Source organism: Muscardinus avellanarius (genome assembly GCF_963383645.1).
Source record: "Muscardinus avellanarius genome assembly, chromosome: 10".
Taxonomy (NCBI): Eukaryota; Metazoa; Chordata; class Mammalia; order Rodentia; family Gliridae; genus Muscardinus; species Muscardinus avellanarius.
This window is the reverse complement of record NC_137796.1, coordinates 104,336,468-104,364,209: the sequence shown is the minus strand read 5'-3', so window position 1 is coordinate 104,364,209 and position 27,742 is coordinate 104,336,468. Positions and strand designations below refer to the sequence as shown.

Sequence of the window (27,742 nt, the reverse complement as noted above, 5' to 3'; positions counted from 1 at the left end):
CTCATGACTCAAGGCTCAGACGCAGGAACTGAGACCGGGGGGACAGCAAGTTCCTGTTTTCTGCACCACTCTGGGCCCGATCATGGCAGGGCGGGTTGTTCCTTCCCTCCCGCTCCTCACTGTGGTGGGATTTGCACCTGTTCCCGGTGAGGAAGGTCAGACCCTGGCAAAGGCTGGCAAGGGCCGAGCCCGGGCCGAGCCCGGGCCGAGCGCAGAGCCTGGCTCCAGCCTGGCTGCGGCCCCAGGGGGACCTGTCTCCCTCCTACTGCTGGTGAACCTCCCACCCCTCGAGGCCAGGGGGAGCCATGGCCGCTGTCCCGACCCGAGGGCTGATGGGAAGGCCTGCAGAACTGCTGCTCAGGCCCGGCACACGGCGGCATCGATCAGGTGAAAGATGGTGCGAACCATTTTGAGTCCTGTCAAACTTGAGAGACTCAGTGGGCAAATGGAGTTTGTTTTTGTTTTGTTTTGTTTTGTTTTGTTTTGTTTTTTTGTGGTGCTGAGGATTGAACCAGGGACCTCGTGCCCACTAGGCAAGCCCAGTACTTGGGCGGCTGAGACGAGTGCAAAGCCAGCTTCAGCAAAGCCCTCAGCAACCTAGACCCTGTGTCAAACTAAGAAGTAAAATAGGGCTGGGGGTGCAGCTCCGAGGTGGAGTGCCGCCGGGCTCAGCGCCCATACCACAACTCACTCATTCATTCATTCATTCACCTGTTGCTCACTTTTAGAAGTATCTGCTAACTAAAAAAAAAAAAAAAAAAAAAAAAAAAAAACTTTGTGGTTCTTCATTTTACAGGTTTTAACAATCACTTAAAATTAAATGGCAGGCCAGGTGTGGTGGTACACGCTTATGATCCTGGTACTCAGGGGCTGGGGCCGGAGGATTGTAGATTTGCTGCCAGCCTCCAGTCTCAGCCTCCTGATTTAGTGAGACCCTGTTTCAAAATAAAGAATGAAAAATAGGGCTGGGGGTGCAGCTCGGAGGTAGAATGTCCCTGGTTCAATCCTCAGAACTGCAAAAAATAAAACAAACAAACAAAAAACAAGAAAAACCAAAACAAAATAAAATAAAACAAGTACTGGCTGGTTGCACTTACAGGCGGTCCCTAGAGTTGCCAGGTTCATGGAGGCAGAGTGGACGGTGGGTGCCAGTATCGAGAGGGAACAGGGTGTCAGTGTCTCGGGGGGGTGTGGAAAGTTCTGGGGGTGGGCAGTGGTGATACCCGCACAACATTGGGAATGTTCTTAATGCCAAGAACTGTGCACTTGGGAGTAGCCAATTGTACGTGTGTTTTACCACAATAAAAAGCAAAGCATGGCAGCCTGGGGGAAGGCGACAGACCGCCACAAACTGGGCCTCCTCCCTGCTGAGCACCTGTAGGCAGTGGCCCCGGGGAGGCCCCGAACTCACCGTCTGGAACACCGTCTGGGACAGAAGGCTGGCCGTGACCTTGCTGATGTCGCCCTCGCCTCCCATCTTACAGAGGACGTAGCCATAGAGGTTTGCGGCTTGGAGCGAGATCCCAGCGATCACCAGAGCCTGCACAGAGGGGGCTGCCGAGGGACTCCCGCCACCTCCCGGCCAGACACCCGAGGGAGGCTCGGGCATCGCCGTCCTGCTTCACGGGGCGGGGCTGAAGCAGAGACGGTGCCGCTGCCGGGGCCACGGAGCCGGCAGCTGTGGAGCCGGGACCCAAACCCCAGAGCGCTGTGATCACAGCTGTTTACACCACCATCCCTCCTGACACGGGCCGGCCGTGGCGATGCCACACCACACCTCCAAATGAGAACTCCACAACTCTCAGGCGTGTTCCTAACTAGGAAGGGCTCCCTGTTCAAGACCGGATGTCATATGCTTTAAAACAGACAAAACTTTCTTAGCCCCATGCAGTGGTGCAGGCCTGTAATCCTAACTACAATGGAGGCTGAGGCAGGAGAATTTAAGTTCAAGGCCAGCCTGAGCAACTTAGTGAAACCCTGTCTCAAGTATTTGTTAAAAGGATAGGGATGTAGTTTAGTGGTAGGGCACCCCTGGATTCAATCCCCAGTACCAAAAAATAAAACAAAAACTCTTGAGGCTGAGGGTGTAGCTTTGTGCTAGAGCACTTGCCTAGCATATGTGAGACCCTGGGCTTGCTACTGAGGGGGAAAACACCTTTTTCTTAGCAGCATTAATCATAAGAATCAAAAGGCCATCAGCAAGCAAATGCCCATGAACTGATGAGTGGATAAAGAGAACACGGTCTACTCAGACAGTGGAATATTATTGAGCCATAAAAAGGAACCATGTGCTGACTCACACTACAACTTGGATGGACCTGCCGTAGCATGCTAAGCCAGAGAGGCTAATTATCAAAGACCCCACGGCAGGTGCTGCTGCTCATAAACTATCCCAGAACTGGCAGGCCTTCGGAGGCAGAACGTGGTTCAGTGGGGAGCAGGGGCTGGGAAAACTGGGCAGAGTGAAGAACAGAGAGCTGCTGTCTGGTGACAACGGCCCGCCTCACCAGCCACTTCAGCTTCAAGGAGAACAGGGTGCTGAAGAAGAACAGGACCCAAATCACGGGGCAGATGACGAGGCCCAGCCAGAAGATGCGGGCTTCCGCCTCCGTGGCCGCCGCGCCGCCGGGGGAGGCCTGTGCGGGAGGGGACCCGACTTTAGGCCCCGGCCCGCGCCGCCGCCCCTTTGCTGCCTTCCCACACTGCTGCGGCACGCCTGCTTCTCCAGCGCAGCAGCAGCGGGTTCGTGCAGGGCGGGAGTCAGGTCGACGCAGAACCCCAAGGTGCCCACGGCCGACTCCCCACTTCCCGACAGGCCGTCGCGTCACGGGGCGCACCTTCCTGGCTTCAAAAATCCAGTGGCTCTTCCCGTCTTCGTCTATCTGGTTCCACCATCGGAGGCCCACCAGGAGTCTCCCGGTTACGTTCTGAGCAAAAGAGACAAGAAAACTGTGAGCACGGCCCGGGCACGCGTCAGCGCCACGAGAAAGAAGGCGCGGTGCCCAGCTCGTGCCAAGTGTGTGCTGGAGCGGGGAGAAGGGGCAGCCAAGGTGGCGGCGACCGGAACCAGTACCCGAGGCTTTAGTCTATCGGACCCCCACCCCACTGCCACCAACACAGATACACTTATATATCCACATTGGTTGTGTATGAGGGAGGGGACTGGGGATTGAACCCAAGGGCATTCTACCTCTGAGCTACACCCCCAGCCCTATTTTATTTCTTAATTTTGAAGCAGGATCTCACTAAATTACAAAAGGCCTCACTGAGTAGCCGAGGCTGGCCTTGAACCTATGATCCTCCTGTCCCAGTCTCCCAAATACTAGAATTACAAGCATGTGCTACTACACCTGGCCGCTATCTCCATCTTTAAGTGTTTAAAGTATATGTATATATGACATCATATGTCCAGGGCCATAGGGGTTGTCACCATGTTATGATACAGATGACACCATGACAACTGATACCCAGAACCCTTCTAGTAGGCAGTGACAGCAGGACGTGGTGCTACACACCGGTCCTTCTGGTACTTGAAGGCTGACGAGGGGGACCGAAGGTTCAAAGCCAGCCGCAGCAACTTAGTGGAGATGAAACGGGTCTTGTTTGAAAATAAAAACTCAGTGGGCTGGGGGATGTGGCTTAGCATAAAATGTTTTTAGGCTCAATCTAAAGAAGAAGAAGAAGAAGAAGAAGAAGAAGAAGAAGAAGAAGAAGAAGAAGAAGAAGAAGAAGAAGAAGAAGAAGAAGAGGAAGAAGATGAGGAGGAGGAAGAGGAGGAGGAGGAGGAGGAGGAGGGAGAGGAGGGGGAGGAAGAGGAGGGGGAGGGGGAGGAGGAGGGGGACTATATACATATACACCTATATATACACATATATGTGTGTGTGTATATATATATATATATATATATATATATATATATATATATATATATATATTCAGCTAACGTGTTTTCCTGTAATCTGAACTGACAGTGCCTCTGAACTCTTAAGCGTATATCAGCGATTTAAGCCCAAGTGCGCCCAGCTCCCACATGCACAGGGATGCTGCCACGTGGATATGAAGCCCCGGGCTGAGCGAGGGCGCTGGGGGGCCTCACCTTCACAGACCAGAAGTCAAAGGACAGGAGGAGGAGAACCGCCACGAAGCAGCCCACAAAGCTCTTGCTGAACCAGTCACAGCACACGTAGGTGACGATCGCGCTCACTCGGAAAAACAGGTGGAAGAAGGTGGCCAGGGGGTGCCTGGGGAGAGCAGAGGCGGCCTCACTCCGAGCCAGGGGCAGCGCTCAGCACCTCCCGTCTGTCTCGGCTGCCGTGGTGGAGCTCTATAACCGCGGCCTGTCCCTGGAGAGCCCGTGTATTGGTGTTTGGAGTCGGTGTGGGTGTGATCGAGTCACGAGGGTTGTGGTCTCATCAGTAGAGAAATCCACTGCGCGGGCCTCGCTGGGCGGCCACCTGGGCGGGCGGGTGTGGATGGGGAAGGCGGGTCCCTGGGCGTGTGCGTGGTCGCTAGCTCCCCCCTGCTTCCCACTGCGCTGAGATCCACAGCCCGGCCTCAGATGGCCTGAACCCAGAGTCTCAAAAACCCTGAGGGCAAGTAGGTCTCCCTTCCTCGGAGCTGTGCTCAGGCGCTCGGGCTGATGGCATTGAGGTGCTACTGGCATCGCGACGGGACAGTCTCTGCTGCCTCCCGCGGGGAGGTTCAGGGCCTCGCTGTGCCAGCAGCCCCGAGTCACCACCGCACCGCAGTACTGTTCTCACCCTCGAAGAATCCAGGACTTTCCCCTCATCTGACTCCAAATACCACTTGCCCTCTTCGAAACGAGGTCACCTTTAAACTGAAACTTGACCGCAATCACTGTCTTCCCGCCTGGCAGCGACGGTGCTCAGTTCCCTAAAGGGAAAGGTGCCGATCCCAGCGGGGGCAATCCCGGTGGGGACCGAGCACCGCGGCCGCAGCGGAGGCCTCCTTAGGCAGCGATCCTGGAGAGCAGCCAGCCACGCCGGGGTGGCAGGTCCGGCTTGCACCAGCTGCCCCACGGAGACACTGATGGTGACGCTGTCTAGGGAAGAGCCCCCCGTCCACTCTGCCGTAGACTCTTACTGTCCAGAGACCTCAAAGGGTCATGCATTCATCTGGAGCAGAGACGGCAAAGGTGACGCGGGCCAGAGAGAAGACACGTGCCGCGTCCGTCCTGGGTGTCCCAGTTTCAACGGAGCACACAAGTAGGGAAGGAACCCCACTGTGGTGTTAAAGCGACAGCGTGAGCCCGTGGGCAGGGCAGTCAGCACTGCTCTCTGTGTGGGGAGGATCCAGAGGGAGGACAGCCGCTGCCCGGGGAGGCCGCCTCTCAGCGCCGGCTGCTGTATACCCCATACCAGCAGCCAGAAATCCAGACTTGCAACAAACAACTGATTTTGAAAGGATGGCAGCTAACATTTTATATGAAATATTGCAGGCTGTGCAGCCACCTCTGGATCAGAGTTACAAAGTATCATGGCCAGTTATTTATTTATTTATTTATTTATTTATTTATTTATTTAGGTACTGGAGATTGAACCCCGGGGCATTTTACTTCAAAGCTAGACCCCAACCCCCGTCCCTCTTTTCTGTGGTGCTGGGGTGGAACCCAGGGGCACTCTACCTCTGAGCTACCCCTCCAGCCCATTTTTTTTTTTTTTTATTCTTTACTTTGAAACAGAGTCTCACTAAGTTGTGTGTGTGTGGGGGGTCACTAAGTAGCTGAGGCTGGCTTCAAACCTGAGATCCTCCTGTATTAGCCAGCTATTTTTTTTTTTTTTTTTGGTGGTACTGGGGTTCCTGGAAGCCCTTCTACCTCCGGGCTATACTCCCAGACCTATTTTATATTTTTATTTGGAAACAGGGTCTCCTAAGCCAGCGCGCGCGGCTGCTGGCTTTGAACCTGCGCGATCCTCCTGTCTCTGCCTCCCAAGCACAGGAATTACAAGCGTGCACCACCACACCCGGCATTAGCCAGCTATCTTAATATAATTTTTCTCCTTGGCCCTCAAGACAATTGAATATTTTTCCAATATCTGAAGGTCTTTCCAGAGTAGAAATCATGTTTAAGGTATTTTTAAATATTTCAAGCTGGACGTGGCACATGCCTGTAATCTCAGTACTTGGAAGGCTAAGACAGAAGGTTTGGAGGTTTGAGGACAGCCTCAGCAAGTAGTGAGACTCTCATCAACCTAGTGAGACCCTACTATCAGAATCAAAATAAAACAGAGCTGTAAGCCAGGCCTGATGGCACACGCTTGTAATCCCAGTACTTGGGAGGCTGACACAGGAGGACTGTGGTTCATGGACAGGCTCAGCTACTTAGTAAAGCCTTCTTTAACTTAGTGAAACCTTTTTTTTTGGGGGGGGGTACTGGGGGTGGAACCCAGGGGCTTTCTACCTCCAGGCTATACTCCCAGACCTATTTTATATTTTATTTGGAAACAGGGTCTTACTAAGTTGTTGAGAGCCTCACTAAGTAGTGAGGCTGGCTTTGAACCTGTGTGATCCTCCTGTCTCAGCCTCCCAAGTGTGGGGATTACAAGCGTGCGCCGCCACGTCCAGCATGAAACCTTGTTTTAAAATAAAGTTTAGCCAGATGTGGTGGCGCACGCTTGTAATCCCCGCGCTTGGGAGGCTGAGACAGGAGGATCGTGCAGGTTTGAAGCCAGCCTCAGCTACTTGGTGAGGTTCTCAGCAACTTAGTGAGACTTTATTTCCAAAAAAAGTATTAAAAAAATAGGTCTGGTAGTATACCCTGGAGGTAGGGTATACTACCCTGGAGGGCTCCACCACCAGTACCACAAAAAATAAATAAATAAAACAAAGAATTAAGAATAGGGTTAGGGGTGTAGCTCAGAGGTAGAACGCCCCTATGTTCCATCCCCGGTACCACAAAATAAAATAAAATAAAATAAAGCTGTAGCCCAGGGGTTGAACGCCCTGGGTTCAACCCCCAGGACCTGATTAATTTATATAATTAACTTATAGATTAATTATATAATTATAATTTATGTATAATTTATAAATCATATTAATATATAATTAATTTAATAGCACTTAGCTTTAAGATTCTCTGCAAATATATTCATTGTGTTGAATCTTGTGGGGGTTAATTAAAATCACTGGGAACGTCTGTCTTTTTCAAAGAACAATATAAATTTAAAATATAAAACACAATATATACACAAAAAATATATACCTCTCAAAAGGTGTCTGAGAGGGGCCCAAGTGAACACCGAAACCAAGTCCATGAATAAATTCCCTGTTCACCCAGTTTTCTTTTTGGCCGTAGTTTTCCTAAAGTAGAATATAAAAAAAATTCCCATTGCTAGAATTTGCTTACTGACTTGGTTATGACCTTAACTCACATCAGGAATTCAGCTCATAACCCTTGGTTATGACTTAAATTATTATTATTATTATTATTATTATTATTATCATCATCATCATCATCATCATCATCAATGATAAACCACATTATTATTGCCATTCAATAAAAGCCCACAGCAAGCAGATGCTTCCAGCTGTGGCTCCAACCCCGTTGCCTGCAGGCGACACCCTCTGCCCCTCTAGCCCTCCTCAGCCCACATCTGGAGCTTGCCCAGCCTGGGCCCCAGGAATGCCAAGCAGCCTCAAGCTAGGTTTCTTTGTTATTAATTTTTTTCATGTGGTACTAGGGATTGAACTCAGGGGCATTCTACCATCGAGCTACACCCCCAGCCCTATTTTTTTTTTTGAAACAGGGTCTAAGTTGCTGAGGCTGGCCCCGAACCCACAACCCTCCTATCTCAGCGTCCCAAGTACTGGGATTACAGGCGGGCACCACTGCCCCGGCTCAAACTAACTTTCTAGTTTCAAGAACTTTGAGAGCCATGGCTTAAGCCCCCCCAACTCTTCCCTGCTGTAGGGCCCTCAGCTGCCTGCCACCCCCACAGCCATAGTGCACACGCGTGCATGGACACACACACACACACACACACACACACACACGCACTCACACACACGATCACCAGCACTCAGGTGCTGGTGCACTCAGGTGCTTCCCCCTCTCCCTCCCCGGCACCCACCCAGGGGCCACCCTTGGAGAAGCAAAGGGCACACCAGTTCTGCCAGGGTTCCCGCCCTCTGAGCAGCCCCATGGGCTTCTCTACGCTGCAGACCCCCTCCTCAGGCTCCCCTACTCCCCAGGAGTAACACGTCCTAGGACACTGAGGGGAGACTCGAGACACGGTCTGAACGGCGTCACCATCTCATCCCACAGCGTCTCTTGAAATAGTACTGCTGCCTGGGAGCCAGACTGGAAATCCCCCTCTGACCACAACCTTCTCTGTCCACGTCATGGGGATCCCCCAGGACCTCATCCTTCCAGGCTCCCAGGTGACCCCTCCTCGTGCTCAGCTCTAACAGGAGGCGGCATTTCAGTCACCCCTGACCCTCCCCCTCCATGGACGGGCTTAGCTCAAGGAGAGGAGAGAAGACGGCACCAGGGTGGAAAGGGAGAAATGCAATCGCTACACGTCCGTCGCCGAGGCGGGAGGCCCTTGCCTGGGGCTGTGTTCAATTTCCTCCATCTGCAAATCCAGTCCCAGAGTCCGGGGCCCCTGGGCGCATATCGTCTTCTCCCCAGAGGGAAGCACGGTGGGCCCTCGACCCACTCCACACACGGTCACTGAGCTCTTAAACTGTGCCCTGGACAGCTGGACCCCGGGGTGGGAGACCTCAATGTAAATTTTACAAGGGAAAAGCACGGCTCTCTACCAGGCTCGGCACACTACAGCACAAGGGCCAAAAGCTGGCCCACTGCCTGTTTTTATAAATAAAGTTTTATTGGAACATAGCCCTGATCACTCATTCCCTGGCTTGTAAAACTGAAAATAGCTGCCCAGAAAGTGTTCAGGTGATGAAATGAAGCCGACTACCACGACCCGCTCTCCCGTCCCCAGATCCTCTTTAAAAAGCTGGGGAGGAGGTGAGAATCCACGGACTGCCAGACTCGGTGGTTTGTGCTAGAACTCAGAACACAGTGACCTCTGGCAGGTGGGGGGCAGTGACAAGCAGAGGCACGTCCAGGGAACGCTCCGGATGTTGACTGCAAGTGAACGTGTGTGTAAAAATCCCTCGAACCGGGTGGTGCACACCTGTAATCTCAGCGCTTGGGATGCCGAGACAGGAAGATCGCAGGTGCAAGGCCAGCCTCGGCAACGTAGCAAGACATGCAGCAACCTAGTAAGAGCCTGTTTCATAAAACAAAAAAGAAATTTAAAAGACAGATGGGGTGTGGCTTGGGGGTAGAATGCCCATGGGTTCAATCCCCAGTACCACAAAAAAGAAATAAATCCATCAAACTGTTTAGGCTTAGTATGCTTTAACGTCTCAATTATTTAAAAATCCCTGTTGGAAGCCACTGACCAGGGACAAGTTTTTGCAAGTGACTCTAAAAGGCGTCGGTGACACAGACAGCAATCCCAATACTCAGCATCTACTCAAATGAGTTGAAAACTCGGGCCCGCCCACACCAAAGCAACCCAGGGACGGTGGTAGCAGCTCTGCTCTGACTGCCAAAGCTCAGAAGCAGCTAAGATGTCCTTCCACTGGGGGGTGGAGAGGCCGGGGTGCACCCAGACCACGGAATGCTGGTGAAGAAAGCGCTGTGGGGCTCAGAGAGGCAGGAACTGTGGGTGCGCCGCTTGGTGGGGGGCAGTTTGGAAAAGTTGCATCCCGGGCAACCCAGCTCTGTAACGCCCTGTAAGAGACCAAGCTGCCGAGGCAGCCACAGGATCTAGTTACCAGGAATGACCCAGCTGTAACCCGAGAGAAGGCACTGGCAGCGGCGCCCGCCCTGCGAGGTAGGAGCCACCGCGCCCGCCAGAGGGCGCCCTCGAGCGGCGGCGGCCTGTCCCGCTCCGCTCAGGGCCGGCTGCTGAGAGGTGATGTTTAAATCAAATAAAGAAACCCTGCCCCGCACGCTCCTTTTGGGTGGCCTTGTTAGAGCGAGGCTCTTCCCCACTGTTAAGACGTCAGAGAGAAAAACGCAGGTACACCATTTGCAGAGAAATGGATGGAACTGGAGGACATTATGCTACATGAGATTAGTCACAAAAAATAAGAAATCGGACGCTCTCCCTAATATGCAAAAGCTAGGGAGAAAATGGGTCATAGGAAGAACTCTAGACGAAGAAGGAGATTCAAAGCCCGGCGCGGCGGCGCGTGCTTGTCATCCCAGCACTCGGGAGGCTGAGACCGGAGGATCGCGGTTCGCGGACAGCCGCAGGTACTTAGTGAGGCCCTCAGCAACTCAGTGAGACCCTGTTTCAAAATAAAGAACAAAAAATAGGACTGGGGGTGTAGCTCGGAGGTAGAATGACCTTGGGGTCCATCTCTAGTACTGCAATTAAAACAACAACAACAAAATGAACGAGGGTGTTGTACTTTCTGCAGCCCTGACACCCACCAGCCTGGGGTCTTCTCTGCTGGCAGCGCTGCAAAGAAGCGGGAGGAAGGGAGCCGGTGGCCCGGGTGGGATCCGCTCCTTTTCTGAGATGGTGTGGACGCAGCGCTGGCCGCAGGGTCCTCCCGCCTGGGCGTGCTGCCCCCAGCATCCTTGGACGCCCTGCCCGCTGGCGGGCTGCTGGGGCTGGGGCCAGGCTCCCCTCCAGTCCAAAAGCGCGGCATGGCAGGTTTGTGTGTGGAAGCGAACGAAAGGGCCGGCTTCCCTCTGGCCGCCGCAGCTTTCCCCTCTGGTTTCTGTTCTTTATTTCTTTTTAAAGCGACATCCTAACTTTGTAGGCTGGTACGCAGCATCAGGCGGGTGGGAGCCCAGAGGCAAGCGGGGGCCTGGGCGCGAGCCCCTGTCTCAGCCGGGCTGCGGTCCTTCTCCACTCCCTGGGGCCATCAGAACCCGGGCCCTGGGGCCAGAGCTCCAGAATGTCCCAAATACGTGGGGCCCCGAAAGAACTGCAAGATATTCAAACAGAGCCCTATACACAAAGGTCCAGGGCTGCAGGATCCGCAGCTCCTAAAAGGGGGAGCATCTCTGATGTCCACCCACAGATGAAAGGAAAAGCCACATATGGTATATCCACGTTATGGAATATTATTCAGCTACAAAAAGGAGACAGAGGAAGACACAGGCTGCAGCTGGACAAACCTGGCAAACCAGATGCCAAGTGAAAGAAGTCAGGGACACCAGGACACGTATTGCACGATTCGGCTTACCTGGGTATCCGGAGGAGTCAAGACCATAGAGATGTTAGGAAGGATAGAGGTTACCAAGGTACCTGGAAGAGTCAAGGCCATAGAGACGTTGGGAAGGATAGAGGTTACCAAGGGCATGGGGAAGCACGGGGATCACCATTTGAGATGTACAGAGGCTGGGTTTGGGAAGATGAGCAGGTCCTGGATAGAGATGGTGGCAACGGCTGCACCGCGGTGTGAATGAGCTGGATTGTACAATTGAACGGGCTAAAAGGAGCCAAGCTTGGTGCAGCTGTTATCCCAGTGCCTGGGAGGCTAACACTGGAGGATCGGAGGATCGTAGGTTCCAGACCAGCCTAGCAACTTAGCAAGGCCTTTAGTAATTTAGCAAGACTCTGTTTCAAAATTAAAAATAAAATAGGGCTGGGGGTGTAGCCTGGAGGTTGAACGCCGTGGGTTCAATCCCTAGTACCAATAAATAAACACATAAAACTAATAAACAAACCAGGGGTGGGGGAGAGAAGAGAGCAGAGGGCAAAGGGTTGACCGCTGGAGCCCGGGAGCTCTGGGAAGCCAGACGCTAAAAGCAAGTGGTAGCCGGGCATGGCGGCGCACGCTTGTCATCCCAGCACTCGGGAGGCTGAGACGGAGGATCGTGGTTTGCAGACAGTCTCGGCTACTCAGTGGGGCCCTCTGCAACTCAGTGAGACCCTGTTTCAAAATAAAGAATAAAAATAGGGCAGGGGTATAGCTCAGAAGTAGAATGCCCCGGGGTTCCATCCCCAGTGGCACTTTGAGAAGACTGAAAGGAGGTCCAGGACTCAGGCTCATTCCCACCCTCAGCACTTTCTGTTTTTTTCTTTTTACATTGGAAACAGAAAGTAGAATTCACCGTGTCTGTGCTGTTTGTCCCAAAGAGTTGTTAGATTCTGCCAGAATCTGGGCAGGTTCCAAGATAGCAAATATTAGCTGGGGTCTGTCACCAGGTTCTGGGAGATCCAGTTTCTACATCTGCAAAATGGAAGCCATCCTGCCCTTTCTCGTGTGTGCGCACACGTGTGTGTGTGTGTGTGTGTTTAAGGATTGAACCCGGGGGAGAGGGTTCTACCTCCAAGCTACACCCCCAGCCCTTTTTAAAAAAACTTTTTGTATTGAAACGGCGTCTCAGTGAGACTTATTGAGAGCCTCCTTGTGTTGCTGAGACTAGCCTCAAACCTGCCATCCTCCTGTCTCAGTCTCCCAGGTACTGGGATTTCAGGTGTGTGTCACCACGCCTGGGACCTTTCTCACATTCTTATTCATTCCACAAATACCAGGTCACCACCACAACCCTGCCTGCGGGAATCCCATTAAACTGATTTCTTTATCTTTCTAGAACAGCCTGTGACATTTAAAAAAGCATTCTGCTTTCTAGCAATAAAAGGCTGTTCCAGATCCAGGCTAATTGGCTTCTGCCTCACGACTTGGAATCAGCTCCTCTCTAAGGAGTCCTCGGTTCTTTGAGAGAGAAGAAATTGAAAGATGAACCCCTGGGTGCTGGGCTTGCAGGTGAGAGGTGCTGGGGAGCAGAACCGTGCCGCTTCTGGGCCACCTTTGTTAGTGACAGATCTGAAAAAAATGAAGATATTTTAGGACGTGACATCATCTCTGCACTAGCTCTGCCAAGAACCGCTGCCCGATTCCATCATGAAAATCATCACACGGACCCAAGATAAGAAATGTGTCCCGAACAGCGGCCCTTTGCTCTTCAAAATGTCCATCCCGTGAAGGATAAAAGTTCAAACTCTTCCGGGGCCACTAAATGCAATCGACAAGCCTGGATGGATCTGGGACAGGGAGAAAAAACAATGCTACAGCGCACTGGAAACCTGGGCGTGGCGGCGCAGGCCTGTAAATTAGGAGGCTGAGACAGGAGGATCGCAGGTTCAAGGCCAGCCTCAGCTACTCAGTGAGGCCCTCCACAAGTTAGTGGGACCCTGTTTCAAAATAAATAAATAAAAATGGCTGGGGTGTCGCTCAGAGGTAGAATACCCCTGGGTTCCATCCCCAGAACCCAAAGCAAGCTCAATGGGATATGGTGCATTAGATATTGTTTTAGTTTCAATCACTGTGTTCTGCTTATTAAAATAATGTCCTGCTCTTAAAGCACACAGTGAAGAGCTAGGGGTGAGGGAGCGTGTTGTGTACACACACACACACACACACACACACACACACGCGCGCGCGGCAGAACGTTGGTGTGGGCGGGTCCTGGTCAGTGTATGCATCATTTTTTTGTTCCAGTTTTGTCTGGTGTTACTTCAAAGTAAAAAGGCATAAGTTCTTGTAAAGATATTAATTCAAGGTACTACTTCCCAATTTACTATCTCGTGGCTATATTTTACAGTTCTTTGGGTTGGTTTCCATCATCCACCGAACCCCACCCCCACCCCCGCCACACTGAAAATAGAATGCTCTGTGCTCGCCGTCTGTGTGTGTTTTTTGTTTGCAGGTTAGTTTGGTATTCAAAATAATCACCGACGTTAATTTGACACTGTAGTTTAAATTACTCTAGGACAGAAAAATCAAGTTGATAAATTACTCAAGGACAGAAAAATCAAGTTGATAAACATTACATGACTATTTTTAGTTGTGCTTCAGTATCGTTCAAGAAATGTTAAGTTTAAGCCCGATATGGCGGTGCACGCCTGCAATCCCAGTACTTGGGAGGCTGAGACAGGAGGATCGCAGGTTTGAGCCTCAGCCACTTAGCAAGGCTCTCGGCAACTTAGATCCTGTTTCAAAATAAAATAACTAAGTAAATAAAAATAAAAACAGGGTTAGGAGTGCAGTTCAGAGGTAGAAGTCCCCAAGGTCAAATCCCCAGTAACCGTCCCCCATGTAGGGCTTTAATAAATGGAGCTGCGAGTCATGGCATTTATTGAGCACCTACTGTTTACCAGGTACACTAGGTCAGAGAGTAGTGGACAGTGTGGACGGGGCCTCCCCCTCCTCCCCATCACCAGTTTCCAGGATGGAGCAAAGCAGCACAGGAGCGATTGTTAACACAGAGCGAACGGGGTAAACAGAGTCACAGTCAAAACAACCAACAACCAATAGGGCGTGGCCGGTCTGAGCGGGGGAGGGGGAGGTCCCTCTGGCCGCCCTGCCCCTGCGTCCTCAGAGCCAGACCCTTATCTAGTCGCAGGGCCTTGCTCCGGGACAGGGTGCCCACGGGGCTCTCTAATGCCAAATTAACACACGGGGCTCCAGGAGGCGGCCACAACAGCTCGCCACTGCCCTGGGGTGGACACGAGGCCCGGGGAACTTGAGTTCCACCCTGACACTGCTGGGCGGGTGTTTCCTAAGGCAGGGCCAGGAGCACACCCGCCGGGTGTAAGGTTAGCCCGGTGCGCGCATCCTACCTGCTGGACCCCAGCCCAGGCGCCTGTGCGTGCGCACTTGCTCTGCATTCCCACCGCTGGTCCCCAGCCCAGGCGCCTGCGCATGCGCACTTGCTCAGCATCCCCACCGCTGGTCCTCAGCCCAGGCACCTGTGCGTGCGCACTTGCTCAGCATCCCCACCGCTGGTCCTCAGCCCAGGCACCTGCGCATGCGCACTTTCTCAGCATCCCCACCGCTGGTCCTCAGCCCAGGCACCTGTGCGTGCGCACTTGCTCTGCATTCCCACCGCTGGTCCCCAGCCCAGGCACCTGCGCGTGCGCACTTGCTCCGCATTCCCAACGCCGGTCCTCAGCCCAGGCGCCTGCGCATGCGCACTTGCTCCGCATAAGCATTTTCTGTCCAAACTGGATCTAGATGTGCGAGTCGCTGGGGCATCAGCTCCGCGTCGCGGGAGCCTCTCCTGCACATTTTAGCACCTCCGGGAGCAGCTTCTTTGGAGGATGAGTCAGAGACCCCGAAGTCCTGGTCCCTTGGAGATCTCCCAGGAAGACAAAGCTGCAGCCGGCAACTGGGACCCGGGACCTTCGCCCATCACCGTCCGATCTCAAGAGGGGCCAGAGGAGCGGCCTCCACAACGGGGGCAAAGGTCAACACAAGCCTAGCACGTTCCTGGAGTCCAGGTCACCAGCATCTCTCAGCCCGGGCCCACCCTCTGCCTCTCACAATCTCTCTGTGCTTTCTACCCCGACATGCCGTGTGGCAGTCTCACATGGCGACAGGCCAGTCAGATCACACCTCTGGAAACACAGCCCAGCAAATGCAGACACATTTCCCAGTTCTCGACTGGGATCTTCCAAGCCCCATGCAATCCTTCCACTACCAGATATCCAGCTGTGTCCTCACCCCCACCCCCCACCCCCTTTCTACACCCTGACCCAGTTCTGCCAATCCCGGGAACACCCCCACCCCGGGGCCTTTGCACATGTTGTTTCCGAGCTGAACTCTCTTCCTGTGGATCCTTCCATGCCCGATGCCTCTTGCTCCTCCTCCAAGTCTAAGCTCAGACGAGTTTCCTCCAAAAGGCCACCCTGACTGAAAGGCCTCCTGCCTTAGGCCCCTCGCCCCTCTATCCCCCTCTTTGTAGCACTGAGGAGTCTCAAAGTCACCTTGTTTAGATATTTACTTCCATGTTTACGGTCTCCTCCCTAATTAAATTTTGGCTCCTGAAGGACAAAGACCACTGTCAACAGAACTTGGACACAAAGGTCCTGGAACTTTTTGTTAATTTAATGAATGAGCAAAAGAATACACCGGTGGCTCTCAGAGAAGCAGGGATTTCACATGCCCCCACCAATGTCTGGAGGCATTTTTTTGAAGTGTCTACTGGTGTCTGCTGGGGGCGGCCCGGGATGCTTCTAGACATCCTTCAGTGCACAGGACGGCCCCCTCCCCGCAACAAAGGATGACCCAGCCTCTACGGTAACCCTGGGGTAAAGGGATGAATAAACCCCCTGGGTCCACACAGTCAAGCTGCGGTCCGGAATGAAGTATCAGTGATTCTCACCAACGTCCCTGCTTTGTCCCCAAACCCTTCCTGATAACGTGGGTGACAGCTCAGCAGAAATCACCCTTCAGTGATTGTTATGGTTTATATAGCTTATGCAATCAAATTCATGCGAATAAGAAATATAAATTAGAGGAAGCTGAGTTGTTGTAGATATAAGGAGTTAATTTCAAAACATGTAATGCTGTGCCCTGTTCAGAGAGAACTGAAATTTATCTAGTTCCCTGATTCTGTGGGTTATTTTCCTTGGTAATCACGGACCTTCCTTAAAATTAAACAACCGGCTCTTGGCAGGACTCGCTAATGTGTCGTGTTTCTGTATTTTCAAAATGGATCTTAGAGGGCCGGGAGAACAAGACGTGTTCCCCAAAGACAGAGGGGACGGGGCCTTGGTGAGCGTCCCACGCACTGAGGGAACAGACCTCCCGGGTTCACGGCAGCTCCTGGCAGTGCAGCGCCACTCACAGACGTGTTGAGAACACTCCAAGTTCCCTCGAATCCACACTTACCCTGCAAACTCTATATTCAAACCCCAGAGAGTCCGAGGATAAGCCCTAGAGAGTCAGAGGACACCAGCGGTCTCAGCCAGGGGCGATCTTGCCCCCAGAGACACTCACCATGGTTAGAGATGTGTTGGGGTGCCCGAACCGGGGACTGGATGCTTCTGAAGCCTGGGGAGGGAGAGCAGGGATGCTGCGCAGGCCGCCCCCCAGCAAAGACGTATCTGGCCGCAAATGTCTACTGCGCTGAAATTGAGAGGCTGCTCAAAAAGGCAGAGACAACTCCCCACTCCCACTGACCCACAGAACGTAGAAAGTCCTCCCCTGGGTAGGTGTGAGATGGAAGCCTGACTCTCCTGTCCCCGCCTAAGCTTGTGCTCGAGCGTCTCACTCTGCGGGCGCCTCTGGAACCTCTCGGCAGGATCTAAGTAAGGTGCCGTCTGATGGAGCGTTCATCCGTCCCTGAGCTTAACAGCTGCGTGGTGTGGAGCCAGCCACTCAGCTCTCTCTTTGCCTCTGTTGCTTTATCCTTAACACTGATAAAAATAATAGTGCCTAGCCGGGCGTGGTGGCGCAAGGTTGTAATCCCAGCATTTGGGAGGCTGAGACAGGAGGATCATAGTTCGAGGACAGCCTCAGGTACTGAGGCCCTTTGCAACTCAGTGAGACCCTGTTTCAAAATAAAGAATAAAAAACAGGGCTGGGGGTGTAACTCGGGGGTAGAATGCCCCTGGGTTCCATTCCCAGGGACTGAAAAAAAAATAGTGGTGAGTTCTAGGTAAGTGTTTGCTATCACGGCTGTTCATTCTGTACCGCTCCCTAACCCCAGACAATAATTTTATCTGGGGCTCTTTTTGTGAACTTAATTTTTTTTTGTATCTAAGATGGAAAGATAAATTGTGGAAAACTTTTTCTTCTTTTTTTTTTTTTTTTTTTGTACTGGAGGATTAAACCCAGGAGAGTTCTACCATTGAGCTACACTCCCAGCCCTTTGAATTTAAAACTTTAAATCATGCTAAGTTACCCAGGCTGGTCTTGAACTTGTGATCCTCCTGCCTCAGCCTCCCAAGTAGCTGGACACACAGCTATGAAACTCTTCTTGAAGAACAAAACAATTTCGTGATGAGCTAGGTGTTTTCGGGGTACTTTCATCCTGTGTGATGTCCACCTTCAGGCCTGAATCGCCCTCACAAGTGACTTCCTGCAGTGTCTGAGGCCGGAGGGCAGAGTCTCGATTTTATACCCAAGAGGCTCCAGAGAGGAGCGGCGGACAGCGAGCCGAGGTGAGCCTCTGCAGATCAGCCAGGAGGAATTCGGCAGATTTCTCAGCACAGGGAGCATCTAAAGCTCCCAGAGGCTGGGCTCAGCACACCCTGCAGGGACTCAGAGCGGAGCTCAAAAACAGAAAAGATATACGCCAGCCTCATGGCTGAGGGTGTGACAGCGGCGCCATATTGCCACCGGCAGCGGCAGCAGCGAATTCACCAAGTCCACGACAGCCCCATCTGCGCACTCAACAACAGTGAGCCAAATTGTGGCCCCTAGAGGAGAATTCCCAGTACTGCACTCCCAGGGACTGGACCCAGTGGGGGAGTGGCGGTGGCAGAGATATCACACCATAGGAAAACGCCCAATCTGGCACCCTCCATGGTCTAAAGCAGCCTCGATTGACTCTCAGGGTCTGAGACTCTGTGATACAACCCAGTAAAGGAGAAGTGGGGTCTGAGATACCACAGACTCGAGATCCAGAGCACCTTAAGTGAAGTCGTAGTGACCCAGGGAAGAACCCAGAGAAGGCACAAACTTCCGAAATCATGGGAAAGAGGAATAACAATGGAGCAATGAATGCCCACAACCCCACAACATCAGAACCTGATAAAACAGAAATTCAGAGATCTCTAGAAGATCAAATCAGGAAAATAACTGTAGAAATAATAGAGGTGTTTTGAAAAGAATTCAGAGAGAGCCAAAAAGTGATAAAGGATGCAATTAATGAAGTAAAGGCCTCAATTCAAAGTACAAACAACTGATTAGACCATATGGAGAATAAAATCTCGCTCTTAGAAGATGATCATTCAAAAAATGAACGCATAGTTTCTAATTTAGAAAAAAAATTCAACAGCAGAATCTGACATTGAAGAAATGTGGGCCCACTTTAAGAGAGCTAACCTAAGAATAATTGGAATAGAGGATGGAAGAGAAGGTGAAACCAAAGGGATCAACAATCTCTTCAAGGAAGTAATAGCAGAAAATTTTCCAAACATAGAGCAAGAGGTCGATACACAGATCCAGGAAACTTATAGAACTCCCTTTAGACAGGATCGGAGAAGAGGATCCCCACGCCACATAATTGTCAAAATGACCAATGTGGAAGCCAAGCAGAGAATCTTAAAGGCAACAAAAACAAAGGGCCAAGTGACATTCAGAGGCAAACCAATTAGAATCACTCCAGACTTCCCAAACCAAGTCATGAGAGCCAGAAGGGCTTGGAGTAACATATTCCAAACTCTGAAAGAAAACAACTTCCAGCCAAAAATTTCCTACCCAGCAAAACTTTCTATCAAATTAGATGGAAAAATAAGAAGCTTCCATGACAAACAGAAGCTGAAGGAATTTATGTCTTCAAAACCAGCACTAGAGAAAATACTCAAAGAGATTAACTACAAAGAACAAATAGGTAACACACACCAGAACCAGAGAAACAAGATTTTCCATCCAACAGACAACTAAGATTGGTTATCTGTGGAGATTCATTATTTATGTTAGTCTTTTACCTATCTCTAAATTGTATTGTTTGCTTTTATTGTTGCTAATTTTTAGGATTTCTAGTTGGAATATTAATATACCTTCAGATATAGCATTTGGAAATATTTTATCCCATTCTATCAGTAACTTTTAACTCTGTTTACATTGTCTTTGGATATACAATTTTTTTTATTTTTTAGGGAGTTTGTATACTCTTCTGTTGCCTGTGCCATTGAAATCATATCCAAGAAATCACTGCCAATTTCAATGTTGTGAGGTTTTATGACCCAGATTTTCTTCTAAAAGTTTATAGTTTTAAGATTTATATTTAGGTCTTTTATCTATTTTGAGTTAATATTTGTATATGGTATTAGGTAAGGGTCCAATTTTATTCTTTTTCATGTAATTATTATTTTTCAACAATATTTAGTTAAAATATTAGTATTTCCTCCACCAAATGTTTGTGGAAACCTTGTCAAAAATAACTTGACAATATAGGGAAGAATTTATCTCTAGGCTTTTATTTAACTCCAATGGTCTATATATCTGCCTTTAGAATAGTACTACACTGTTTCAATTACTGTAGCTCTATATGGTTTGAAACCAGAAAATATACATCTTCTAGCTTTGTTCTTCTTCGAGATTGTTTTGTGTATCTAGAGTCCATATTCCATATCAGGATAGATTTTTTCTGAAAAATAAATAAATAAATGTATGATAGTTTCACCTAAAAAAATAAAAAAATATTCTCTGGTAAGAAAGAAAGCAAAAAGAAATATTGAAATGTTATCTTTAAGTCATCAAAAGCTTGGTATAAGACAAATGAAACTTTTATGTGAGATTATCATCGTGAATGTTGGATAAATTGCTATAATACTAGATGTCAACCACTAAGCCAAGCATGGGAAGGAGGGATGGGGAGGGAACGGGGTGGGGATCGGGTGGGGGCTGACTGGGCAATGTGTGCATGTATGTCTACAAAAGTATTTTCTTTATACCATTATGATGTATGAATACAGTGCACCAATAAAAATAAATAAATTTTAAAAAAGAAAAGAAACAAAGGAATTGAAAAAAAAAAAGAAATATTGAGAATGGGAAATTCATCAGGACAGAAAGCACACTGCTGACAGTCATGCACCCGGGGAAGGGGACATAGGAGGCGCCTGCCTAGTAGGACCAGGGTTTCCAGTTGGGGTGCCGAAAAGCATCCTGGGATAGGTAGTAGTGATGCTTGTGCAGCATTGTGAACACTCTGAAAACATGCTCATCTGCAGACTCTTCATTCATTCATTTTTTCTTCTTTCCTTCCTTCCTTCCTTCCTTTTCTTTCTTTTTTTTTTTTTTTTGTGGTACTGGGGGTTGAGCCCAGGGGCATTCTACCTCCCAGCTCTATCCCCAGCTCTATGTCATTTACTTATGCATGTTTATATTTTTAAAACAGGGTCTAAGTTGCTGAAGATCTCACTACATTGCTGAGGCTGGCCTCAAACCTGCAATCCTCCTGTCTCAGCCTCCCAAGTAATGGGTTTACAGGCGTGCGCCACCATACCGAGCTGATGTGTGGACTTGACGCAGGTTGATGCGTGGCAAGCGAAGTGTATTTCAGTTCAACACACACATACAATATGACGCCAAAAGTGCGGTTGATAAAAGTAAAAACAGACAAATGCAGGTTCATCAAACTCAAAAACCTGCGTGCACCCAAGGCTGTAACTCAGAATGAAATGTGGCTTATAGGGTGGGAATATTCGCAAGTTATATATCTGGTAAGGGGTTAAAATCTAGAATATATAAAGAGCTCAGTAACAAAAAGCCAAATAATCTGATTAAAATATAGGCAAACAGCTAGGCATGGTGGCCCACACTTGTAATCCCAGTGCTTGGGAGGCTGAGACAGGAGGATTGCAGGTTCAAGACCAGCCTCAGCTACTCAGTGAGGTTCTCAGCGACTTGGCAAGACCCTGTTTCAAAATAAAAATAAGTTAAAACGTAGGGCTGGGGGTGTCGCTCAGAGGGAGAATGACCCTAGGTTCAGTTCAGTCCTCAGTCACACACACACACACACACAGGCAAATGATCTCAATAGACATTTCTCCAAAGACAGTATACAAATATACACCAAACACACAAAAGCAATGATATTACCAGTCATCAGGGAAATGCCAATCTAAACCACAGTGAGATACCACCTTACGCCTGTCAGGATGTCTACTATCAAAAAACAAAGTCGGGCACGTTGGCACACACCTGTAATCCCAGTACTTGGGAGGCTGAGACAGGAGGCCAGTCTCAGCAACTTAGCAAGACCTTGTTTCAAAGTAAAAAGTAAAGGAGAAACCGGGGCCAGGTCACAGGACCCTCGGCCCTGAGCGAGATCACACGGAGCACGCCAGACCCCTGGAGAAACCGGGGCCCGGTCGCAAGGCCCTGGGCCCAGGACGGGGGTCAGATGGGGCATGCAGGAGCCCGGAAGAACCAGGGCCCGGGTTGCAGGACTCTGGGCCCCGGACAGGATCACGCGGAGCACATCAGACCCCTGGAGAAACCGGGGCTGGTCACAAGGCCCTGGGCCCCGGGCAGGGGTCAGGCGAGGCACGCCGGACCCCTGGAAGAGCCGGGGCCAGGTCACAGGACTCTGGGCCCCAGGCGGAGTCTTCCGGAGCACACTGGATCCCCAGGGAAACTGGGACTGGGTCACAGTGTTACTGAGTGCCTGATCCCACAACCTCCTCAAACCACACACATTGTCTTCTCTTATTAAGAAAGAAAAAAAAAAAAAAGGAAAAGAAAAGGAAAAAAGAAAAATATCAGAGAGGGGTCAAGAAGGCCGCGGCAGATGCCAGGATACTGGAGATGCAGACAAAACTTATCCAAATGAACTGGAACTTTTGAAAATTTCCCCCAAAGGAGGACTGCTTCTTCTCTACATTCTTAAGAATCTTGAACAACACCTGTAAGGAGAGAGTTTAGCGGAGACCTAGGAGGAAGGCGGTGTTGGAAGCGGTCTCCGCGATGGCGGTGGAGACTTGTATACAGGAGAGGCAGAAATCTGATCCTACCAACCTTATTTTTTGGAGAAATTACACCAAACATTGAATGCTACCGTCGCGCATGCTTAGGAACACTGGACAACATCCAGAGTGGAAAAAGAGTTTGGGAAAGATTTGAAATGGTGGAGGCAGTGGTAATGGCAGTGGCCAGTACTGAGGGGAGGCAGAGAGCTGATGCACTACACCTGGAACTTTTGAAGTAATAACCCCAGAGGCAGAATGCTACTACCACGCACCCTCGAGAACGTGGGACAAATGGCTGGGCGAAAAGGGTGCTCAGATTGGAGCCTGCTGAGGGGTGAGGCCGGCGACGGAGACAGCAAAGCTGGGATTGGAGCCTGCCATGAGGCAAGGCTGGCAACGGAGACAGCAAAGCTGGGATTGGAGCCTGCCATGAGGCAAGGCCGGTGCTGGAGCCTCCGAGGCCAGGATCGGAGCCTGCCGAGGGGTTAGGTCAGTGCCGGGGCCAGCAAGGTCGGGATCGGAGCCTGCCATGAGGCAAGGCTGGTGCTGGGACCTCCGAGGCTGGGATCAGAGCCTGCCAAGGGGTTAGGCCGGTGCCGGGGCCAGAGGCCGGCATTGGAGCCTTCCGTGAGGCAAGGCCGTTACTGAGGTCTCCGAGGCCGGAATCAGAGCCTGCCGAGGGGTTAGGCCAGTGCCGGGGCCAGTGGCCAGCATCGGAGCCTGCCATGAGGCAAGGCCGGTGCTGGGGCTTCCGAGGCCGGGATTGGAGCCTGCCGAGGGGTTAGGCCAGTGCCAGGGCCAGCAAGGCAGGGATCGGAGCCTGCTGTGAGGCAAGGCCAGTGCTGGGGCCACCGAGGCCGGGATTGGAGCCAGCTGAGGGCTAAGGCCACTGTGGGGGCCAGCGAGGCCAGAATTGGGACCTCCCATGAAGCAAGGCTGCTGCTTGAGCCAGTGAGGTCTGGATCAGTCCACTGGGTAGCCAGGCCACTACTGGTGCCATCAAGAGTGGGATCAGTACTTGCATCACAGCATGCACAGAGAAATATCGCAAAAATAACAACCAGATGCTTCCCCTAATCCGCAATAACTAGGAGGAAAGGGGCAACAGGAAGAGGTCGAGCTATGGAAAGGGCCCTATAGTGAAGCAACTAAGATGACCAATCAGAGGGTATGGAATAAGGGAGGATGGAGCCTCTTTAAAACGCAGGAGGTACATAAACAAATGTATCAAAGTTAATCACCAAACAAGCATGAGATTGAGGGAGGGGGAGGGAATGGGATGGGGACTGGATGAGGGCTAATTGGATGATGTGTGCTTGTATATCCTCTCAAGTCTTGTATTCCAATGTGATGTATGATTACAATGCACCAATAAAAATAAATTAAAAAAAAGTAAAAAGTAAAAAGGGCTAGGGGTGTAGCTCAGAGGTAGGATATTCCTGGGTTCAATCCCCAGGTCAAAAAAAAACTAAAAAATAACAAGTGTTATCACAGATGTAGAGGAATCAGACCTTTGCACGTTGTTGATGGGATTAATTATTATTATTGTTATTATTATTATTATTTATTTGTGTGTGTGTGTGTGTGTGTGTGTGTGTGTGTGTGTGTGGTACTGGGGGTGGAACCCAGGGGCTTTCTACCTCTGGGCTATACTCCCAGACCTATTTTATATTTTATTTGGAAACAGGGTCTCACTAACTTGCTGAGAGCCTCACTCAGTAGCTGAGGCTGGCTTCGAACCTGCACGATCCTCCTGTCTCAGCCTCCCAAGCGCGGGGATTACAAGTGTGCACCACCACGCCCGGCTGTTGATGAGATTATAAAACGGTATTGTTGCTGTGGAAAACAATTTATAAGTTCCTCAAAAAAGTAAAAAGAGAACTACCATACAATCCAGACAGCCCACTTCTGGGTAGATGCCCAAGAGAACTGAAGGCAGGGCCTCAGATGTTTGCAAGATTTGTGTGCCCGTATGTATCACGGCGCTATTCACAACAGCCGAGGGATCGAAGCAACGTGCGTGGACGAATGGGCCCACAGGAGTGCTCCCTACACACAGAGGAGTTCTATTTATTCTTGAAAGCAAAGAAAGTAGCCAGGCATGGCGTCATACCCCCAGTAATCTCAGTACTCGGGAGGCTGACACAGGAGGATTGCAGGTTTGAGGTCAGGCTCCTCAACTCAGCAAGGCCCTCAGCAACTCAGCAAAACCCTGTTTAAAAAAAAAAATTAGGGGTGGGGGTGTAGCTCAGAGGTAGAATGCACATGGGTTCAATCCCCAGCACCACACACACACACACACACACACACACACACACACACACACAAATAGGAAAGAAAATTCTGACATGTCCTGCACCATAACCCAGACACGAAAGGCCAAATACTATCCGATTCTACTTTCATGCAGTGACTACAGGAGTCAGATTCAGAGACAGAACAGTGGGCACCCAGGGCTGGGGAGGGCGAGGGAGCTGCTTCCCGGGTCGAGTTTCAGTTTTGCAGGATGAAAAAGTCCGGTTTCACAACAATCCAAAGACATCTAATACCACTGTTACTGCGAAACCACAAATAAGACAGCAGGTTTATGTTGTGGGGGCTTTTTGGGGTGTTGGTTTTTGTGTTCCTTTGCACAATAAAAAAGCAAAAAGCAAAGAAATAAAAAGCCCACTGGGGCAGGGGGCAAATACACTGTTCACAGGGCTAACACTTCCTCCGCCCGCGGAACTGGGCTGCAGAACCACATCCTCTGCGGACCCCACCAAGCCCCCACCCCAACACCGCGCCTCCCTGCCCTGGGATGGGAACTGGGGATGGAAGGCGGGGACCTCAGCTCTATCCACACACTGAGTCCAGCACCTGGCTACAAATTTACTAAATGAGTTGTACAGAGATCATCACGTGGAGATCGCAAGGCGAGAAAGCCTGCCCAGAAACACGAAGCCTGCAGGAAGCAGTAGCCCCAAATCCCAGACCCAGGTTGCGGGGCTCCCTTCACAATACCACCGCCCTCCACAGTCAACCACTCACTGCAAAGGAATTTGCAAATAGTGATTTTATATATCTGAACCCAGAGGCATTCTACCTCCAAGCTACATCCTCAGCCATTTTTCCTTTTTATTTTATTTTATTTTATTTTTTGTTTGTTTGTTTTTGAGAAGGGGTCTTGCTAAGTTGTTGAGGCTGGCCTTGGACCCGCAGTCCTCCTGTCTGAGGCCCTTTGCAATTCAATGAGATCCTGTTTAAAAATAAAGAATATAAAATAGAACTAGGGGTGTAGTGGCCTCCCAAGTACTGAGATTACAGGCATGTGCCACCGAGTGCAGCTTGATAATAATGATTGCTAGTCGGGCGTGGTGGCACACGCTCATAATCCCAGTATTTGGGAGGCTGAGAGGAGAGGGTCTCACTGTTCACGGCCAGCCTCAGCTACTTAGTGAGACCCTCTGCAACTTAGTGAGACCCTGTTTCAAAATAAAGACTAATGCCGGGCGTGGTGGCGCACGCTTGTAATCCCTGCACTTGGGATGTAGAGACAGGAGGATCACGCAGGTTTGAAGCCAGCCGCGCTGGCTTAAGAGACCCCGTTTTTGAATAAAAATAATATAATATAGGTCTGGGAGTGTAGGCCGAAAGTAGAAGGGCTTCCAGAAACCCCAGTACCACAAAATAAATAAATAAATAAATAAATAAATAAATAAAGACTAAAAAATAGGCAGGGGGTGTAGCTCAGAGGTATAATGCCCTTGCGTTCCATCCCCAACACCCCTCCCCCCAAAAAAAAGACTGTTAACGCTTTTAGATCCTGGACCCATTTAATAACCCAATTAAAGCCTGAAGTCTTTTCTTAAAACATATGAAACTTAGATAATAATTTCCAAAGGTTTCTGGATGCCCTAAAGCCCACCCATAGACCTCAGTTAAGAATTCCCTCCTGGTGCTACTAACTCTGTGTGGGTTTGTTTATTCTCAGGATTTCCTGCGTATCAGAATCAGCTGGGAGGGCTGTGTTTACGTTCATGTCCTAGGCCCGTGCCCTGTGAATCCGGTTGAGTCCAGGGCTGGGCCTGGGGGCCAACAAGGGGCACCCCAGAGGCTTCTGGTCTGACTGGTGACCCCTTGAGCTCCTGGCCTAGCCACCACAGGCTAACAAGGAGCACCCCGAGCTCCACACCTCCGCCTCACCAGGGCCCGGGGTCACCGGGTCAGACACCTGCCTCCCTGTTCTCTGCTGATGGACACGGGCTGATTCCACATCCTAGGTGCTGGGGGTGGCGCTCAGTGGTCCAGCATTTGCCTAGCATGCAGGACGCTACAGGTCCCATCCCCAGCACCATATTTCAAAAAGAAAATAAAAAGAGAAATGTTTAAGTCCCAATTCCCTTCGCCTACTGTTGCTAAGAGCTGAAAGGAGAGATGGACCACTCTGGGTGTGGTAAACTGCAGATGTGTCAGGTGCTGGGGCCTGGGCAGCCATGGTAACAGGCCACGCCTCCTGCCCTGGTCCTGCTCCCCGGAGGCCGCGGGCAGCTCTGGACCTGGCCTAGGGCACGTGTGCCAGGCCTGGGGCTGAGCAGGGACCAGAACAAGCCCTTTCCACCTGTCCAGCGCCAACCCCACTCCCCTCCGCACAGCCCTGGCTCTGACCTTCCAACACGGCTTCGCGTGGACCCCTCTCCCTCCAGAGTCTGCTATGGCTGGCTGCTTCTCCTCGTCCAAGTCTCAGCGCCCCCGGCACCTCCTGAGAGGCCTCCCCCAGCTACTTTCCCATGGCTGCGAAGGCTTTTTCCCTAACTCTCGCACACCCATAATGACTAATACCTCCGTTGTTCGAGGTGGCTGCCCCTCCCCACCCCCAGGCTCCGGGAGGGCGGGGACCGCGCTCCGCCCGCAGGTGAGTCCCGGGCGTCTGAGAGCAGGGTAAACAGAGGTGGGGGTCCGCAGGTGCAGCCGCCCGGCCGGGTCCCTACGCACCTGATCCTGGCTTTCCTAAAGGCCAGCTCCTCCTCTTCGTTGCCGAAGTCCAAGGATACATCCTCGGTGTCATCCACCAGGGCCTGGGGGGACACCAGGGCAGACTGCGCGCACCCCGCTCTCTCACGCTCCCCACCCAGGGTCCGGCGCGTCCCCCCACCCCCACCCCCACCGCCCTCCCAGCCGCAGCCTCCCTGGGCCCACCTGCTTCATCTTGCCGAGCCCACCTACAGGGCTCCGGCTGCGTCGTCCCCGCCCACGGGCTGCGGTGCCGGGGGCGGGGCGGGGCCCAGAGCGCAGTCGCGGGCTGGGGAGGGGTCGCTCCGGGCGGGGCCTTGCTG

At 51.1% G+C, this 27,742-nt stretch overlaps 1 protein-coding gene across 1 annotated transcript; it reads right to left on the bottom strand.

Moving 5' to 3' along the window:
• Position 1: 1 nt before the first annotated feature.
• On the bottom strand, positions 2–27,614 carry TVP23A (trans-golgi network vesicle protein 23 homolog A; the record flags this gene model as incomplete). Its single annotated transcript, XM_080703953.1, has 7 exons — positions 2–163; positions 1,412–1,540; positions 2,508–2,636; positions 2,838–2,927; positions 4,097–4,241; positions 27,402–27,484; positions 27,606–27,614. 7 exons carry the CDS (start codon positions 27,612–27,614, stop codon positions 2–4), a joined length of 747 nt encoding a protein of 248 aa, XP_080560079.1.
• Between the last annotated feature and the right edge of the window lie 128 nt (positions 27,615–27,742).